Source organism: Moschus berezovskii, chromosome 2, assembly GCF_049115385.1.
Source record: "Moschus berezovskii isolate FMDL1 chromosome 2, NW_MosBer_1.0, whole genome shotgun sequence".
Taxonomy (NCBI): Eukaryota; Metazoa; Chordata; class Mammalia; order Artiodactyla; family Moschidae; genus Moschus; species Moschus berezovskii.
The window spans coordinates 6345368-6365091 of NC_142461.1; the positions used below are offsets into that span (position 1 = coordinate 6345368).

At 52.1% G+C, this 19724-nt stretch overlaps 1 protein-coding gene across 1 annotated transcript in view; it reads left to right on the top strand.

Annotated features, from left to right (window-relative positions):
* The window catches only part of EPHB2 (EPH receptor B2), a 214810-nt gene that overhangs the window by 168035 nt on the left and 27051 nt on the right, over positions 1–19724 (top strand). Inside the window, exons 6-7 of the mRNA XM_088843436.1 lie at positions 8423–8547; positions 19336–19498. Coding sequence (XP_088699562.1) covers positions 8423–8547; positions 19336–19498 — 288 coding nt within the window. The remainder of the gene's footprint in view (positions 1–8422; positions 8548–19335; positions 19499–19724) is intronic.

Here is a 19724-nt window from a genome sequence, read left to right on the forward strand (position 1 = left end):
CTCTCTCTAGAGGCGGAGAGGATCAGAAAGAGACGGGACAAGAGAACCCCCAGCAGGGCCTACGCATGGGGAAAGGAAGAGAGAGGGAGAGGGCACTTCCCTCCCCAGGCCGAGCCCTCTGCACGCATCAGCCTCTTTCATCCTCCCAAGCGTTCTGCAGGGGGAGGCATTGCCCGCCTAGACTCTCAGCTAAGATTGGTTTGGCTGCCTATGAGAGCAAGAAAAAGAACAGATAGCCGCTGCCACAGTAAGGCTGTTTAACAATCAACCGTAAAAGCAAGAAGCACTTATCTAGCTCGTGAGTCTCCTGGCTGGATGGGTCTCGGCGGGGAGCTTTCATATGTTTGTGCTCCAGCTACTCCAGGTCTCTCAGCAGCTCTTTGGATTTTGTCAGGGCTCTATTGCATATTTGGGGTGGAGCGCTGTGAGCTAGTCAAGAATGGCCCTGGTGGGGACTTCTGGGGCAACAAGTCTGCTCCGTGTATCTCAGCCTGTAGCAGGTCAGCCTGGGTCTGTTCTCATGGCCATCAGATACATGGGAGGGCTTTTTCAAGCCTCTGCTTATACCATATTTATTTAAATTCCACTGGCCAGAGCAAGTCACACAGCCAAGCCCAAAGCCATAGCCAGAGGGGGATTACACAAATTCTAGGACAAAGGTTGTAGATACAGAGAGGCGATTAATACAACCAGTCTACACAGTAACTTAGACCAAATGGAAATTTATTTTTCTTATGTGTAAAGGATGTCAGAAAATAGGAGTTAGGGCAACTGGATGGAATCATTAGAGATTCAGACTCCTCAGCACACAGTTTCTTGTCCTTATAGCCCAAAATGACTGCAAGAGCTCCAGCTATCACATCCATATGCCAGGCAGCAAGATGGAAGAAGAAAAGTGACAAGGGTAGGGCCCCTTCATTTTAAAGAGACTCCCTAGAAGTCCCACACTTTAGCTTATCATTCATTGGCAAGCACATGGTTACATGGCCACTTCTAGCTGCCGAAAAGCTTGAGAAAGTGTAATCTTTTATTAAGGAAGAATGTGCCCAGCAAAGAACCAGGATTCTGTTAATTTGAGAAAGGAAGAATGGATATTTGGTAGGCAGTGAAAGGGGTAACTGGCCTGAAGTAATAGTGTCACCTGAGCTTAAGAGATGGGACCTGAACCCCGGAAGTTGTGCCTTCTCCCCTCGTCCTCCATCGCCACCGCCATTCGTGATGCTTTGCCAAGCACTCAGCCACTCACAGTGCTGTTTGAGAGTCTGAGTGGCCAAGACAGTGACACATGGCTGATGTCCCCTGATCCGTTACTCTGGCCAAGTCCTGTGCTAAACACTTTAGATACAGGTCTTCCTTTACCCTTGCCAGCATCCTTGCCACTGACCCACAGAAGGCTGAGTTAGGTCCCCTGATTCGAGGTCCAGGCTCTTCCCACCTTGCTAGTCTGGATGCTGGGATGGGACCAGTTCCCACTGAGTGGCCTCAGATGAGATCAGGGTGCTTGAGCAGCCCACTAGGGGGTGGACCATTGGATGCTTCCACAACGTGAAGCCCAGGGCCGGACCTCAGCCTGCTCAAATCACGCTTGTGGATAGGGCCAGACAACCAGGAGAAAACACAACCTGGGTTTTCGAGGCAGGCAGGCCTGGGGCCTGATCCCAGCCCCACTGCATGGGAGCTGAGGCACACTGGGCCAGAGACAGCAGTCTGAGTCTCTCCTCGTCTGTAAACTGGACTCTGTCTGACCACGTGGCACCAGGCAGATACAGCGAAGTCAACAGTGAGCCAAGGGAAGAGCGAATGAGCAGGTGAACTGCCTCCTGCCGCCCCAGACAGGAGTCGTTCTCAGGTTTAAGAAAAAGAATAATAGTATCTCCTGGACCAACTTTCCTTCCCCTCCAAAATGTGCTCCTCAGATTCCTGGTTCCAAAACACAATAGCTATTACGTGAAAAGGGCTTCCTGGGCAGCGCTAGTGGTAAAGAACCCACCTGCCAATGCAGAAGACGTAGAGATGCAAATTCGATCCCTGGGTCGGGAAGAGTCCCCTGGAGGAGGGCATGGCAACCCGCTCCAGTATTCTTGCCTGGAGAATCCTATGGACAGAGGAGCCTGGCAGGATACAGCCCATGGGGTCGCAAGGAGTCAGACACTACTGAGCAACTAAGCACACACGCATCACACAAGCCATATTGCCTTCTCCTGGGTGCTGCCTGAGGCCTGTACCCCAAGGTCAGTGGACTCACCCAGGTTGCTGAAAGGGCTAAAAACTGAGAGCCAGCCTCCCATCCTTCCTCCTCTCCTCTTCCTCCACCAAGTATCGACCACGTGCCTGCTCTGAGCTACATACCGTTCCACGCACTAGGGATAGACTGAAGAAGAGCCCCAAGGCCCCCGTCTGCAGAGAAAATGGTGTTCACGCTATAAAGAGAAGAGCGTGTGGCCTGGTCGGTGACTGAGGCCAGGCTGATGGTCAGGCAGGGCCTCTCTGAGAAGGTGATGGTTTAGCTGAGACCTGAATGACAAGGAGGCACTGGTCATGGAAGAGCTGGGGGAGGAGGTTTCCGGGCAGAAACACCGTGGAGCCAAGGCCCCGAGGCAAGAATGACCTCAGTGTGATCAGGGACAGAGAGGCAGCCAGTGTGGGTGGCGCTTGGGAGCCTGTGGGTTTTATTCCCGGTGGAATCCACGGAGGGCGTGTGAAGGTGTCAGGGAGGCAGCGGGGTCTGAGAGTCTGGGGTTTGGGGTGGCGTCTCTGACCCGCCAGTGCCAGTGACTCTTCCCCCGCCCCTCTAAGCTCATGGGGTCTTCTGGTGAGAGGGTGAAGGCCGAGTGGGGGTCTCCTTCCTTAGAGCTCAGCGCTGAATGAGACTCAAACCCACACCCTCTTGCGGTAGCCAGACCCACAGGCCTCCTGACCTCCTGCCTGTCAAAGGACACTAGTCCCAGAAGACCCCAGAAACCCTCTCCTCCTATTCCTTCACGCCCTGGGGGAGAAAGAGGCTCACAGAAGGAAAGGGTCCTTCTCCAGGTTTCAGCTGAGGAAGAGACTGGAAGCTTCCCCCCCAGGGCTCACTGGGGGCAGCGGGGCCCCTGACCACCTGCTCCCACTGAGCAAGGCCCTGCCTGGCTGGCCTTCCCCGTCCCCTCTCGACGCCCGCAAGCCTCTTTTGTGCTTGCTCCCTGGGGCTCCATCTTCTTGCAGGGGTCACGGGACGCCCCTGACCCCACCCCGCTGCCGGTGCGCCCGGCTGGTAATTGAAAATACCAGAATTCCCTAAACAGCGACTCAAAGGGCAACCTGACACCTCAGGGTGGGCGGCGGGCAGCCAGGAGGGACGGGGAATCATCCAGCTGTTCCCTTTTCTCCGCCGTTAATCCCTCCGGATTCCAGGAGGAAGGCCGGCCCTCGCTGGCCCTCCTTGATCGTCTTCCCGGCGAATGTCTCCTCCCTGCCACACCCAGGGTGACTGGGCTTATGGGATCAGAGCCCGGGTTCGCTGCCTGTAACCCAAGCCTACCAGCTAAGCCCACCAAACCCAGACCCCCCTGGCCGTGGGCGACCTGCCTCCACCAACAGCTGAGCGCCCAGAGCCGGGGCGGCCGGGTGGGCGGTGGGCCACACTGTCCTCAGAGGCCGGCTGAGACCCACTGGCCTCCAGACCTCTGTGCTCAGCCTGCCTCGGCCGCAGCCAGCAGAGAGGGCAGGAGATGTTGGACGTGGGTGGGCCTGGGTTCACATCCCAGCCCCACTGCTTGGTAACTTTGGGCCAGTTGACCTCGTACCTCAGTGCCTCCACTTCCTCATCTGTGAAATGGGGATAACAACAATGCCAGCCTCGTCGGGTTGCTGTGAAAGTTAAACCAGTTAATGGATGTAAAGCCGTGGCCGAAGTGCCTGGCGCTGAGTGAATAAGGAGTGTTAGGTGGCAGCTGTGGGCCTTCCTTTATGTGTGTGTTGCCACCCCTGCGGCAGTCCTCCTATGGCTTCCCAGTGCCTTCGGGATAAAGCCGCTCCTAAGTCTGGAGGTCTGGTCCCCACCTGCCTCTGCAGCCCCATCCCTATGCCTGTCCTGAAACTGCTTGTCCCACTGCGTCCGGACTCTCTGAGCCTGCAGGCCCCAGAAGACTCTGGCCTGGGCAAATGAGAGGGCAGTCTTAGGCACAAGTCTTCAGGCACAGCTCAGCTCCTCATTAGCTGTGTGACCTTGAAGTCATCATGCCTCTCTGAGCCTGCGTGTGTGTGTGTGTGTGACTCTTTGCAACCCTATGGATTGTAGCGTGCCAAGATCCTCTGTCCATGGGATTCTCCAGGCAAGAATTCTGGAGTGGGTTGCCATTTCGTTCTCCAGGGAATCTTCCCAACCCAGGGATCGAACCCAAGTCTCCTGCCTCAGTTTCCTCTTCTGCAAATTGCAGCTATTAACCCTTACCCCGCACTGTTATTGAGAGGCTCGAACAAAACGCAGGTCAGCTGCTCAGTGGCCAGTGCCCAGTGACACACCCCCAAACACTCACAGCACTGACCATGTGCCGGGTACCACACTAAGCACCTGAAGCATTTTCACTCATCCGTCCTGGAAACAGCCCCCAAACATGTAACCATTAGGCTCACTTTGGAGATGAGGAAGCCCAGACAGAAGAGCTCTGACCACACCCCCTCCCCAGGGGTCTATCAATTTCCTTGTTAATTTCCAGTAAGCATTTACTTGGAATCAGGCTGATCTCATGGTAACCAGAGGCATGCTGGTGAAGAGAATGAGGGCTAGTTCAAGGGCTGGCCCTCCACTACCTGGCTGCATTAGCCTTGAGCAGGTCACCAAAAAGCTCTTAGCCTCAGTTTCTCCATCTGTAAACTGGGGATGTAAATAGCCCCCAGCTCATAGGGCAGTTGTGAGAATTGTGTGTTACACTTGTGTCTGGTTCTTTGCGGGGGGGGGGAGCGGGTTGTTTGATTTGTCATGTGGTATCTTAGTTCCCCAACCAGGAATTGAATCCATTCCCCTTACCTTGAGGGCACGGAGTCTTGACCACTGGACCACCAGGGAAGTCTCTCCACCTGTGTTAATAGGTGTTGAGTGCCTGGAATAGGGCGTGGCCGGTTAGCAGCTTTATCCTTGTTATGATTACACACATGCATACGGCCCTGAAAACCCTTCACGTGACTTCACGGAGCATGAGTGTATGTTGCTTTGTCTTCCACTTACTATCTATATAGCTTCAGGCAAGTCACTTTACTGTGATTCTCAGTCTCGCCATCTACTAAATGGGCTGAAGGAGATCTGCTTCACAGGTAGCTGTGAGGATTCAATGGGCTCGTGAATGTCAGGAGCTTAACACAGTGCCCAGCTTAGCAGGTGCTTAATAAACAGTGGTTAGTGAGGCAGGAGCAAGGAAGACACAGTCTCCTTGTTTGACTGAGGGGGAGACTGTAGGGAGTTCAGCTCAGTCGCTCAGTCGTGTCCAACTCTGCGAACCCATGGACCGCAGCGTGCCAGGCCTCCCTGTCCATCACCAACTCCCGGAGCCTGCTCAAACTCATGTCCATGGAGTCAGTGATGCCATGCAACCGTCTCATCCTCTGTCGTCCCCTTCTCCTCCTGCCTTCAATCTTTCCCAGCATCAGGGTCTTTTCCGATGAGTTGGTTCTTCGCATCAGGTGACCAAAGTATTGGAGTTTCAGCTTCAGCATCAGTCCTTCCAATGAATATTCAAGACTGATTTCCTTTAGGATGGACTGGTTGGATCTCCTTGCAGGGAGCCAGGTCTCTAATCTTCCCAAGAGGCCTGCTGCCCCCTGGCGGGACAAGAAGCTGAGTTGAGGGACAAATGGCCCTCCCTTGGGGGTAGGGCAGGTGCAGAAAGAACAGAGGAATACAAGGACACCTGGACCAGGGTCCAAGTCCTGTGAGTGGTGCCACCCCTTCTAGGATGTCCCGGGCCCATTTTTCGCAGCTCCTTGAGGTGCTGGAGGGAAGCCTGGACCTGCTTGGGCCCACACTGGCCCCTCCTGGGCTGATGCAACTCCAGGACCAGGGTCAACCAGGAAGGACAGGCAGGGAGCATTTGAGCTGCAAGCTCTCAGGGATCTTCCAGCTGTGCCCACAGTGCAGAGAAGGAACCAGGTCCAGAGAAGGGGGCCGCCTGCCCTAAGTTGTCCCAGCCTGGTTGGAACCAGGCTGATCTCACAGAAACCAGAGCTGCGCTGGTGAGGAGCCTGAGCCACTAGTTTCAAGAGTCAGCCTTCCACTGCCTGGCTGCATGAGCCATGCGTGAGCAGATCACTGAATAGCTCCAAGCCTCAGTTTCTCCATCTATAAACTGGGGATGTTAATGGCCTGCAGCTCATAGGGCATCAGTTAGCAGCAGGCCAGAGAGCAGGCCCTGAGTCTTCTGACCAAGAGACTGTTACTCCACCCAGGGGACAAAGGGGCGGAGACAGAGCAGGAAACAGGTGATGCTCATCCTCCAGGAGCTCCTACCCCTCCCTGGTCTATGCTCCTGTCGGTGTGGCCAGAGCCCCTGCAAAGCAGGATTTGGGTGGGAGAAGCAGAGTCAGCCTCAGCCTCCTGTGGGAATCACCAAGATGGTCGAGACAGGGCATCCGCTTGTCATGGACCTTCCCAGGAGCCAGGAGAGACTACAGGAGGTGCTCCCCAAACGCTGGTGAGTCCTCAGCCCCTCCTGGGACCATGAAAACCTCAGGCCCAGAGAGCCGAGGGGGCTCCCCACTCCAGCCACACCATAGGGAAGAACCAGGCCAGGACTCCTGGATGAACCCTGCTCTGGGAGCAGCAGACCTGGGTTCAGACCCCACCTCCCCCACGGACGGGCTGTGTGATCTCAGGAAGCTTTGTGCGGCTCTGGGCTTCGGGAGCTGTACCTGTTGGTGGGGCTAAAACAGCCCCCTCGTCAACAGTCAGCTCAGGACACACGTGCGTGAAGGGTCCGGGGCCACGGCCAACACGATGTAGGTGCTTTGTGCAGGTTTGTTCCATTTAAGAAGAAGGCAACAAGCACGGGGGAGGGGGGGCATGCTCTGTGAAAGAAGGAATCAAGGAAAGGGCTGCGAGCTTGACTTCACCAAGACCCCGGGGCAGCTTACAACCCTCTCCAGACCTCAGTTTCCACATCGGTAAAATGAGGGAATGGGACTAAATTATTTCTGAGGGTCCTTCTAGTGCCAAACGCAACCTCCTGTGACTTCTTGTCTCCTTGGTCTAACTTCCCTCCATGAGGGCACTTGCAGCACTGCAGGGAAGGATGAGTGAATTCCCATAACATGCAGCTAACATGCCAACACGCATGGTTCAGTGACATCGTAGTACGCTCACAGTGTGGGCACTCACCACCTCTACCCATTTGCATCACCCCAGAAGAAGACCCCATACGTGGCACTCCCCATGCCCCCTCACCACCCCTTGGCAAGCACCGTCCACTCACTGTCTCTGCCACCTTATCTATTCCATACAGTTGGCATCTGCCCTTAACTCAGCACAGATTTGAGCTTTATCTTCATCACAGCATATGACAGTACTTCGTTCTCTTTTATGCCTAAGTAATATTCTGTTGTATGTGAATGCCACAATTTGTTTATTCATTCATCTGTTGACAGACATTCATCTATTGATAGACTGAGCACAGCACACCTTTTGGCTGCTGTGAATAGTCCTGCTGTAAACATTCATATACAAATATCTGCTTGAATAGCTGCTTTCAGTTATTCGGGGTATGTGATTAAGAGTGGAATAGCTGGATCATAGGGTAATTCTATGTTTAACTTTTTAAGGAACCACCAAACTTTTCCAGAGTAGCTATGAATTGATTGATTGATTGGTTTTAACTTTTTCTTTTATTTTGAAAATTAATTTATTTTAATTGGAGGCTAATTACTTTATAGTACTGTGGTGGTTTTTGCCGTACATTGACATGAATGAATTTATTTTCATATATTTATTTTTGGTGGTCAGTTTTACTCCTTGCTATATTCCGCCACCTAGGAGGCACTCAATGCAAATTTATTGACTCTCCCACCTTCTCTGCTTCCCTGTCCCGGAGCCCCATCACCATGTCTAGGGACTCCATAGACTATAAGCTTCGAGAGAGAATGAATGACATTTAGTCCAACACACTCGGAGCCAGATCAGAGAAGGGGCCCAGCGCCTCTGTCGTGACCTGATGTGGCTGAGCACCCACAGGTATGGCTGGAGTTGCCGGCGTCTGTAACCTGAAGGTGCCCCGTGAGCGCAGCACCCGTGGCCCTGTACTCTGTTATCTCCCGCAGATTGGCTGTGTGACTTAGGCTGGATGCCTTCCCCTGTCTGGTCCCACAGCTGTCTATTGTCTGGGCACCTTTGAGGTTGGGTCAGAAACTGTACCTTCTCATGCCTGCCCCGACCCCTGACCTCTGACCTCTCTTTCAGCTCCTTCAGCTGTGTCCATCATGCACCAGGTGAGCCGCACCGTGGACAGCATCACCCTCTCATGGTCCCAGCCCGACCAGCCCAACGGCGTCATCCTGGATTATGAGCTGCAGTACTATGAGAAGGTACCTGTGTTCCTGGGTGCCGCCCCTGCCCCCCACCTCACTCAGGGACCCCCACCCCAGGCTGGTCCCTGGGCTTCTACCATCCAGCCAGACAAGGCAGGCCGGTGAAGCAGAAAGAGCCCTGGCCTCAGTGCTGCTCTTCCCCAGCTGTGAGACCTCAGGCGGGTGCCTTGACTTCTCTGAATCTTGTTTTTCTGGTCTTGGGCATCAGGCCACAATCAGTAAAATGCAGTGGTCACAGCCCTTTCCCCACTGAGACCCCTTTCATCTGGACCCTGAAGGGCCTGATGTTCTGAAAACTGGTGTTTTTCCCGAAAGCCGCATTTCTGAAGTTCCAATAAGTTGTGTATCCATTCTGAAGCAGAGATTTGAAACTGCTCAAGAGAGCTTCCATACAGGGGGAGAGAACGGAGCCTCCTCCCCATGTGGCTCTGATTCCAGCTAAAACACCTGTTTGCATTTGCCCAAGTGCCCTTTGTATGGGGACAGGGATCTCTCTTTGAGCTTTTAAATCAGACCCCCATGACTCCCTCAGGGACCCAGGGTTGGAAGCCACTGGTGTCGAAGAAAGAGCTCTGGACAAAGAATGAAGAACTGTAGGTTCAAACCCCAGCTCCATCCCTAACCAGCTGTGTGTGACCTTGAGCAGGCATCTTTCTCTGAGCCTCAGTTTCCTCTCGTGTCAAATACAAATGAGACCACCTTTCTCGGGTGCGGGGGGGGTCGCTGTGCAAGTGAAGGAGAAAAGGCAGGTGTGGTGCCCAGCATGGTCTGGCCCTCAGCAGAGATAAGTATTGAGTATGCTTTCCCTTCCTCCCTTTCCTGCCCTGCCTGCCACTCGGTGAGCAAGGGCTATGTGATGTAAGACCAGGTGAGCTCAGCACATCTGAATGTGGAGGCCGCCCAGTACAGAGGCAGCGGGGGAGACAGCAGCTGAACATCAGAGGCCCAGGGAACTCTTGACTGATGGCTTTTTTACCTGCTCCCTGAGGCCATCCCAGGGAGCCACAGAGACCGTCCCTGAGAAAGGGGTCACTGGGCTCTCATTCAGACTAAGGTGTAAATGACTATAGGAAGTACATTAGTTAAGGGTAAGCCCACTGGGAAACAGAAAAGGATGGAAAGGCTTTCCCTGACTGAGAGGAAGAGAGATGGAGGCAGTTCCAGCCAGCTAGGCTGGAGCCCCGCCTTCTGAGGCCCCGCCCAGCCCTTCCACTCTGTTACCTCCTGGCTCAGCGGAACTCTGGTGAGTCTCGGAGGTTCGGCAAACATCTGTCCAGCCTCACCCAGCTGGCTTGTGATCGTTTCCTTGCTCAGCCCCTCCCCTCAGCAGTGCATTCCAAGATAACAGGGACCACAATTGGCCTGTTCACCGTGTTCTCCCAGGGCCCTGGGGCTGCTTCCAAGGAGACACTTGATAAATGTTAGGCAGATGAACAAGTGAGTGAATTCCTTCCTGCAGTCTTGGTGGAGGGTGGAGTCCTTGCCTTGTCTCTGCCATGTCCCCCGCCTGGCACACAGTAGGCACTCCAGGTGTTGTTGGATGGCCTGAGCCCAGATGATGGGAGGCAATCAGCTTCTCCCTCGCTGGACCATGGAGAGGCTTGAAAGAGCTGGGCACCCAGCTCCCAGGGTGGCTGGACCAACTGCTTTCAGGCCCAGGAAGCCCCTGGCTTTGCAGAAGCCAGCCTTCCCGCCCCCTCTGGCAGGGATAGCTTAGCAGCCCAGAATTTAAAAAAAAAAAACTAATTAAGAAGCTTTATGATTAAATGAAACTGAAAGTGTTTGTCCCCAAAGACGGGAGCGGAAATGAGAAATCCCAGTGCAGGTCCTGCCTACGACCCATTTCCTACCGAGACAGGAGGGGCTGGGGAGGCCGACGGAGGCATGAACCTGAGGCAGCTCTGCCCTACTTTCTGCCGCTGCCCAGGCATCCCCAGGCCCCTGCCAGGGATAGCAGGACCATCAGGCCCTGCAGCCGCTGCAGTTTTCACCTGCTCACCTTTCCTGCGCACTCACTATGCGCTGAGTATGTCACCTCTGGTAACCCCATTCCTCCTCGCAGCAGCGCGATTCGTCCCATTAGACAGGAGGGAAAACTGAGGCAAGGAGACGTTGTGTGACGTGTCCAAGAGCACCCAGCTGCTAAGCGGCAGAGCAAGGATCTGACGCTCTGCTCTTACTCTTCACCTGGTCCTCCGGCCTCCCAGCTTTCTCCCAGAGATGTTCTAGGATGACTGTTAAGAGGTGGATAGGACCAGACTCTGATGGAGAATTCTAGGCTCAAGTGATGAGAGTGGGGCAGACCTGAGGTGCAGCTGTCAGCCCCTCCTCCCAGGGCCTGGGTGCTGAAAGAGGCAGCTTGGCTCTGCCAATGGGGAGATAGACATCGGTTCACTCAGCATTCACTGTCATCAGCTTTGGACTGGGCCCTGAGCTGGATGCTGGGTTTACTCAGAGTGACCAAGCTTGCCTGGAGACCTGAAGACTTCACAGGTCAGTTCAGTTCAGTCGCTCAGTCATGTCCGACTCTTTGCACCCCCATGGACCGCAGCACGCCAGGCCTCCCTGTCCATCACCAGCTCCCAGAGTTTATCCAAACTCATGTCCATTGAGTCGGTGATGCCATCCAATCATCTCATCCTCTGTCGTCCCCTTCCTCTCCTGCCTTCAATCCTTCCCAGCATCAGGGTCTTTTCCAATGAGTCAGCTCTTTGCATCAGGTGGCCAAAGTATTGGAGTTTCAGCTTTAACATCAGTCCTTCCAATGAACACCCAGGACTGATCTCCTTTAGGATGGACTGGTTGGATCTCCTTGGAATCCAAGGTACTCTCAAGAGTCTTCTCCAGCACCACAGTTCAAAAGCATCAATTCTTCAGCGCTCAGCTTTCTTTATAGTCCAACTCTCACATCCAAACATGACTACTGGAAAAACCATAGCCTTGACTAGATGGACCTTAGTTGGCAAAGTAATGTCCCTGCTTTTTAATATGCTGTCTAGGTTGGTCATAACTTTCCTTCCAAGGAGTAAGTGTCTTTTAATTTCATGGCTGCAGTCACTATCTGCAGTGATTTTGGAGTCCAAAAATATAAAGTCAGCCACTGTTTCCCCAAGATGCCATGATCTTAGTTTTCTGAATGTTGAGCTTTAAGCCAATTTTTCACTCTCCTCTTTCACTTTCATCAAGAGGCTCTTTAGTTCTTCACTTTCTGCCACAAGGGTGGTGTCATCTGCATATCTGAGGTTATTGATATTTCTCCCAGCAATCTTGATTCCAGCTTGTGCTTCATCCAGCCCAGCGTTTCTCATGATGTACTCTGCTGGGCTCATGATGTACTTAACTTATACTCTGATGTATAAGTTAAGTAAGCAAGGTGACAATATACAGCCTTGATTTACTCCTTTTCCTATTTAGAAACAGTCTGTTGTTCCATGTCCAGTTCTAACTGAGTTGTGGATGTGACTGGAGATGGAAGACTTCACAGTCCAGGGGAAAAGACATGTTCAGACACAGCCATTAGACAAGATGTGATACAAGCCATAGAAAAGCCAGCGAAGTTTTCAGGGGAACACCAATGATGTTCCCATAATTCTGGCGTGGACGAGAAGAAGTCTTCATTTAAATGACAGTTGAGCAGAACCTTGAAAGATGCTAGGAGTTCACCAGACAGACAAGTGATGAGGGCAGGGTCATTCTGGGCAGCAAGAACAGCCTGTGCAAAGGCCCCAGGGCAGGAATATGCTAGCTGCATTCAGCGAACAAAGACGAGTGTGGAAGAGCCACAGGAGCAAGGGAGAGACCGCTAGGGGAGGAGCTTGGGGAGGGAGGCGGGTTGGCTTGTGGTGGGTCTTCCAGGCCTTTAGGGTCTGGATTCAATTTTATAGAGTCTGATAGGAAGCCATCAGGAGATTTTGGAATAATGTGATCTGATCCATATTGCTTTAAGATTCCTATAACTTGCCACATGGAGAATAGACTGCAAGGGGGTCCCAGGGACACAGGTAGAGCCAGCCCAGGGCTCTCATGGGATACCAAGTGGGAAATGAGCGTGGTGTGGAGTTGGAGGGCTGGCAGCAGAGATGTGAGGAGCTGACCAATTCAGCCAGTATTTTGGAACTCAGAGGACCAGGGAAGCGTGAAGGATGACTCCTGGTGGATGGTGGTGCCTTCTCCTTGGGAAAGATGTAGGTTTTGTGATTTGCAGCTGTAGGTTCGGTACTTGCCAGGGGTATGGTGCTTAGTGGCTCAGTCATGTCTGACCCTTTACAACCCCATGGACTGTGGCCTGCCAGGTTCCTGTGTCCGTGGAATTTTCCAGGCAAGAATACTGGGTTGCCATTTCCTCCTCCAGAGGATCTTCCAGAATCAGGGACTGAACCCTCATCTCTTGCGTCTCCTGCACTGGCAGGGGTAGGGAGGTGTAGTCAAGAACAGACAAGTGTGCAGGCAAGTGTGCAGAGGACACGCGGAAGTGAAAGGTTAGGATCCAGGAGAATGGCAGGGTTTAAAGAGAGAAAAATAAGTTGTAGATGAACGTCTCAGAGGAGACACCAGCAGAGGGGCAGGAGGAGAATCAAGAGTGGTTTCTGCCCCTGGGCCCTCAGGTAGGGCTGTGACATCCCCGCACCACCCCTGCCTTCGTGAATCAGCCCCACTTGGGGAGGCGCGGCCAGGCTGCTGGGCGAGGGGTGGGGGGGATTTATGCCTAGGTAAGCCGGCTCTCACCAGCACTTCAGAGTCCTGCCGGTGCCTGCCATCGATTTCTTTAATGAGGGCTCCGGATCCTCCCAGGTAGGGAAGTCCGAACACCCCCCAGCCTTCCCCGCCTCCTGGCCGTCTTCAGAAAGGGATCTTTCGGAGCGGGTTCTCGCTTGGCCCTTCCCCAGCTCCGCGGGGATTTGCCAGCCTAGCCGGAGCCCGGAGCTGACAGCCGCTTCGCAGGGAGGCTTCTGGATGCCGCTGACGAATGGCGCTAGCCGGACCGCGGCGGGCCGCTCCCGTTGGCCCCGGCGTCCCCGGGGAGGGGGCCTCCCTTGGCACCGCCCCAGAGCACACTGGTTCCCACTCCCCTCGGCTCCCCACGAGAGCTCAAGAAGAGTCATCGGTGAGGCGGATGGGCCCGCGTAGGCCACATCAGTTGTTTATTCAACAGAAACTTCTATTTGGCAGAAGTGGAAGGGAAGGCTATTCCAGAGAGAGGGAGCAAAGGTGGGGCAGGAGGCGGTGAACTCCGAAAGGCCGGGCTGCGTTCAGGTTGTTGCCGAGTGTGCGCGGAGCAGTAGCGGCACGGAGAGGCTTGACTTTCGCATGCACCCGTTCATTTAGTGAACATGGGTGAAGGCTCGTTCTGTCACGTGTTGACGATAACCATGATGGCGGCAGCCTCCATTGACTCTTTCGTGAGTTAGTGGTTGCACAGTTGCCAAGTTGTGGCCAGCTCTTTCCGACCCCGGGACTACAGCATGCCAGGCTTCTCTGTCCCAAGTTCATGTCCACTGGATCGGTGATGTCATCCAACCGCCTTATCCTCTGTCACCCTCTTCTCCGCCTGCCCTCAGTCTTTCCCGGCAATCAGGGTCTTTTCCAATGAGTTGGTTCTTTGCATCAGATGAGCAAAGTATTGGAACTTCAGCTTCAACATCAGTCCTTCCAATGAGTATTCAGGATTGATTTCCTTTGAGATTGACTGTTTTGATCTCCTTTCTGTCCAAGGGACTCTCAAGAGTTTTCTCCAGCACCACAGTTCAAAAGCATCAATTCTTCAGCACTCTGCATTCTTTATGATCTAACTCTTGCATCTGTACATGACTACCGGAAAGACCATAGGCTTGTCTATGCCAAAAGCTTTGCCCATTTTTTCCTGTTAAACTTCCACAGTCACTCTGTATGGTATATAGTGGTGTTATTCCACTTTAGAGATGAGAACGCTGAGACCGAGAGGACTTAGTAAATGTACCATGCCTCATTGGTCCACTGTGTAAGGCCTCAGACTAAGCACTAGTGAATTTCATACTAAATTTCTTCCCATAATCCATCGTTGCTTAATCTTTATTCAGATAATGGAACTTCAAAGAGAGAGAAAAAAGAGAGTGGGAAGAGGGAAGGAAATTGATGGCTCTAGACAGCATCTCCAGTGTGCCAAGCACTGCCTGATCAAATTTTATCTTCACAACAACCCTGAAAAATTGGCGTTTATTGCTCCATTTTCCAGAATAGAAGACAGAGGCTCAGAGAAGTGAAGGATTTTTCCCAAGATGATAATGCCAAGCAGTGGAAGAACTGGCATCTGAATTGATTTCTAGTCCCCTGCATGGCACAGACAGTAAAGAATCTGCCTACAATGCCGGAGACCCGGGATGGATCCCTAGGTCAGGAAGATCCTATGGAGGGGGAAATGTCAACCCACTCCAGTATTCTTGCCTGGGAAATTCCATGGACAGAGGAGTCTGGTGGGCTACAGTCCGTGGAGTCGCTAAGAGTTGGACACAAATGAGCAACTAACACACATACCAATCCCCTGCTCAGTCCTGTGTCTGGTTTTAGAGAAGGGATCCACTCAGGTTAGTGCCTCAGCTTCCCAAGGCAACTATGCCTCTAGAAGTTTCCTCCCATCTACCTCGTATAATCAAAATTTTCTAGCCTCTCTTAAGTGGGGGACCCACCTAGTATGCAGAATCAAAGCCCCTTTTTCGAACCTGAGCCCATCCCATGTTGGACAGCGGCACCTACTGGCCAAATCTGGTACTGCTCCCTGGATTTCACAAATGAATAGTCTGTAACAGTTTAATATTCACTCATTCATTCGTTGTGTCAGTAGTTAAGTGAGCACATACTGTGTGCCCAGCCTGAGGGTCCCAGAGATAAGCCAGACAAGATCTCTGCCCCCGAGATCCCACAGGCTTTAGAGAAGACAGGTGGGTAGGAGAGGAGACAACGGACCTGCAGTCTGACTGGGGCTTTTGGGAGGGCTCCCAGGTTTCCTTGATAGCTCAGTTGGTAAAGAATCCACCTGCAATGCAGGAGACCCTGGTTCAGTTCCTGCGTCGGAAAGATCTGCTAGACAAGAGATAGGCTACCCACTCCAGTATTCTTGGGCTTCCCTTATGGCTCAGCTGGTAAAGAATCTGTCCACGATGCAGGAGACCTGGGTTCGATCCCTGGGTTGGGAAGATCCCCTGCAGAAGGGAAAGGCTACCCATTCCAGTATTCTGGCCTGGAGAATTCTGTGGACACAGTCCATGGGGTCGCAAAGAGTTGGACACGACTGAGCGACTTTCACTTCCGCTTTCCCCAGCCAAGGTAGTAACTGTGTTGAGTCTCGAATGATAAGTAAGAGAACTGCCGGACAAATGAGGAAAGCGTAGTTCAGATGGGCAACAACACTTGCAAAGGCTCAGAGTGTCCAGGGAAGTTCAGATTGGCAAATAAAATACAGGACACCAGGTTACATTTGAATTTTCTTTTAATGTTTTGGTATACCTCAAAGAGTGCACAGGACACACTTTACTAAAACTTAGTCATTGTTTAGCTGAAATCCAGATTTAGCTGAGCATTCTGTTTTGTTTTGTTTTTCTAAATCTGGCAACCCCAGCAGGGAAAGGGGAAGCAGCTACATATGTCTGGAGCCTGGAGGACCCTGGGGATGTGGCAGGAGAGACCAGCAAAAGCCGAGTCATGGAAAGTCTAGAACTGGGGAAGGACTCTGCGTGCAGGCCCCTGTGCCTGGTCCAGGGGAACAAAATACAGCCCCTTCCCTCTGGAGCTTACTGTCAAGGGAGAGACATAAGCCTGGGTCCAGGGCAACGGAACACGGCAGAAACCCCCTCCTATGGTACCAACAGCAAGTGCTCCAGGACTCAGAGGAGGGGAGACACATCTGGCTGGGAAATCAAGGAGGCTTCCTGGAGGAGGGGGCAGGCAATCTGGCACGGGTAAAGAGACTTCCTATCTGCTGCTGCCCCCATATCCCAAGCTTTCTCGTACCTCCTTGCCTTTGTCCCTACTGCTCCTTTCCAGGACCACCCTCCCCCTTCTTTGCCTGGGTGATTTGTATTTATTAGGATTCCATTTCAGTTCCCCCCACTTGTCAAGACGCTTTCCATGGCTTCATCTGCTATCCCCGACCTAGGCCAGGTCACATGCCCTTGGGCTCACTGTGCTTACCCTACACGTGTAAGCCTTTCATACGTATCAATTCATTTCTTTCTCTAAACAATCCTTTGAGGTAGCTATTATTATTATCCTCCCCGTAATACAGATGAAGTAAAGGAGGCAGAGAGAAGTTAAGAACCTTGCCCAAGATCACAAAAGTCATAGAGTCAGGATTTGAACCCAGAAAATCTGGCTCCAGTTCGTTGTTTTAACCTCTATACTATAATAACACTGTAATTACAGCGTAGTTGTATAATTACATAATGGGATAGTAGTTACAATTATTATCTATAATAACATTGCCCACACTGAACTTGTTGCATGAGCGTTTTCAAGGGCTCTGGGTCCCCAGACATATATATGACTAACATGTACACTCAGGCGCACATTTTTCTACATAAAGGTTCATAGCTTTTCATTAGTTTCTCAAAGAGGCTCATGATCCTCCAAGTGTTAAGACCACCACACCATTTGCTTTACCTGAGCTCCACAAGGAAGCCAGGGCTTGTGCTTTACCCACTGGGGGCCCCTAGTGCCCAACTCAGGGTCTAGTGCAAAGAGGGTGTGTGGGGAGGGTTTTCTGGGTAGCTGAGAGATCCCTGAACAAGCACCATGGAGGCTGGTAAACATCTGCCTCAACTCAAGCACTCCTCCATCCTCAGGGTGCCAGCCAGATCTTTGTCTCGTCCCAGACTCCTCGGGTCACCCTGGGCAGTGCTCAGCAGGAACCTGGTTTTGACTCCTAAGGCAGCCACCAACTGATATATGTGACTTTGAGTATCATTTCCCCTTTCTGGGTCTTATTTCTTGCCTTACTCAAATATGCTGAGGCTGAATGGGGGTCCTTCCACTTAATCCATTGAGGCATGGGGCAAAGTATGGGATGCAGAAGTGAAGAAGGGGGACCCTCTCCCTGCTGTCTCTGAGAGCTCACAGCCTCATCTTCAGGGTCTGCACACAGTGGCCACTCAGACTATGTGTGTTCAGTTCAGCTCAGGTCAGTTCAGTCACTCAGTCGTGTCCGACTCTCCGTGACCCCATGAATCACAGCACGCCAGGCCTCCCTGTCCATCACCAACTCCCGGAGTTCACTCAAACTCATGTCCATAGAGTCGGAGATGCCATCCAGCCATCTCATTCTCTGTCGTCCCCGTCTCCTCCTGCCCCCAATCCTTCCCAGCATCAGAGTCTTTTCCAGTGAGTCAGCTCTTCGCATGAGGTGGCCAAAGTATTGGAGTTTCAGCTTTATCATCAGTCCTTCCAATGAACACCCAGGATTGATCTCCTCTAGAATGGACTGGTTGGATCTCCTGGCAGTCCAAGGGACTCTCAAGAGTCTTCTCCAGCACCACAGTTCAAAAGCATCAATTCTTCGGCGATCAGCTTTCTTCACAGTCCAACTCTCACATCCATACATGACCACGGGAAAAACCATAGCCTTGACTAGACGGACCTTGGTTGGCAAAGTAATGTCTCTGCTTTTTAATATGCTATCTAGTTTGGTCATAACTTTCCTTCCAAGGAGTAAGCGTCTTTTAATTTCATGGCTGCAATCAGCATCCGCAGTGATTTTGGAGCCCCAAAAAATGAAGTCTGACATTGTTTCCACTGTTTCCCCCATCTATTTCCCATGAAGTGATGGGACCAGATGCCATGATCTTTGTTTTCTGAATATTGAGCTTCAAGCCAACCTTTTCACTCTCCTCTTTCACTTTCTTCAAGAGGCTTTTGAGTTCCTCCTCACTTTCTGCCATAAGGGTGGTGTCATCTGCATATCTGAGGTTATTGATATTTCTCCCAGCAATCTTGATTCCAGCTCATGCTTCTTCCAGCCCAGTGTTCCTCATGATGTACTCTGCATATAAGTTAAATAAGCAGGGTGACAAGATACAACCTTGACGTACTCCTTTTCCTATTTGGAACCAGTCTGTTGTTCCATGTCCAGTTCTAACTGTTGCTTCCTGACCAGCATACAGGTTTCTCAAGAGGCAGGTCAGTTGGTCTGGTATTCCCATCTCTTTCAGAATTTTCCACAGTTTATTGTGATCCACACAGTCAAAGGCTTTGGCATAGGCAATGAAGTTGACTATGTGTGTTAGTCAGCTATTATTGAGATGATGCTGCAGAACAAACAGTTCCAACAATCCAGTGGCTTACAAGAAGTGGCTGTTTTTCCTGCTCATAGGTTTTTGTCTTTGGGTCAACTGAGGTGGTGCTGTTTCAGCCTAGGAGTTAGATCAAGGTCTTCTTCACATGTTTCCCCTTCTGGAACCAGTGGCTACCCAAGTTAAGCCTCCCCATGACAGATAGCAGAAACCCAGGAGACAGAGTCAAATCAACAAGTGCCTGTAAAGCCCCTACTTGCGTTACGTCCTCTAGCATATTCTAGCAGCCAAACCAAGTCACAGGAACAAACTCACCATCTGTGAGACAAAGAAATACATTCTGCCTTCTTTTGTGGGAAGTGTTGCAAATCATATGCCGAAGATGTGGGTATGTCATTCTGTTATAGGGAGGGAGTGAAGAATTTGGAACAACCGAATTTGTCCAGTAGCCAGACCTGCCCCAAGTGGCAGGAGGAGGTGGTGGACTCTGGGCACATCCTCACTAACCGTTTTCTCTGTTCCTCGGCAGGAGCTGAGTGAGTACAACGCCACAGCCATAAAAAGCCCCACCAACACAGTCACTGTGCAGGGCCTCAAAGCCGGCGCCATCTATGTCTTCCAGGTGCGGGCACGCACCGTGGCAGGCTACGGGCGCTACAGTGGCAAGATGTATTTCCAGACCATGACCGAAGGTAAGTGGGGGCCAGAGCGCAGGAGGAGGGCATTGACTCCACAAACAGAAGGACCTTCTACAAACAGAAGGACATTGACTCCACAAACAAGGACCACCACTTCTATAAAGTGCCTTTGTGCAAATTAGGAAAGGCTTCTTCCCCCTTTCTAGATGTCAGTTCTCCCTCCATCCTGGGTGAGAACCTTCGTGCACTGTACAAACTCCACAGCCACATATGCAGGCAT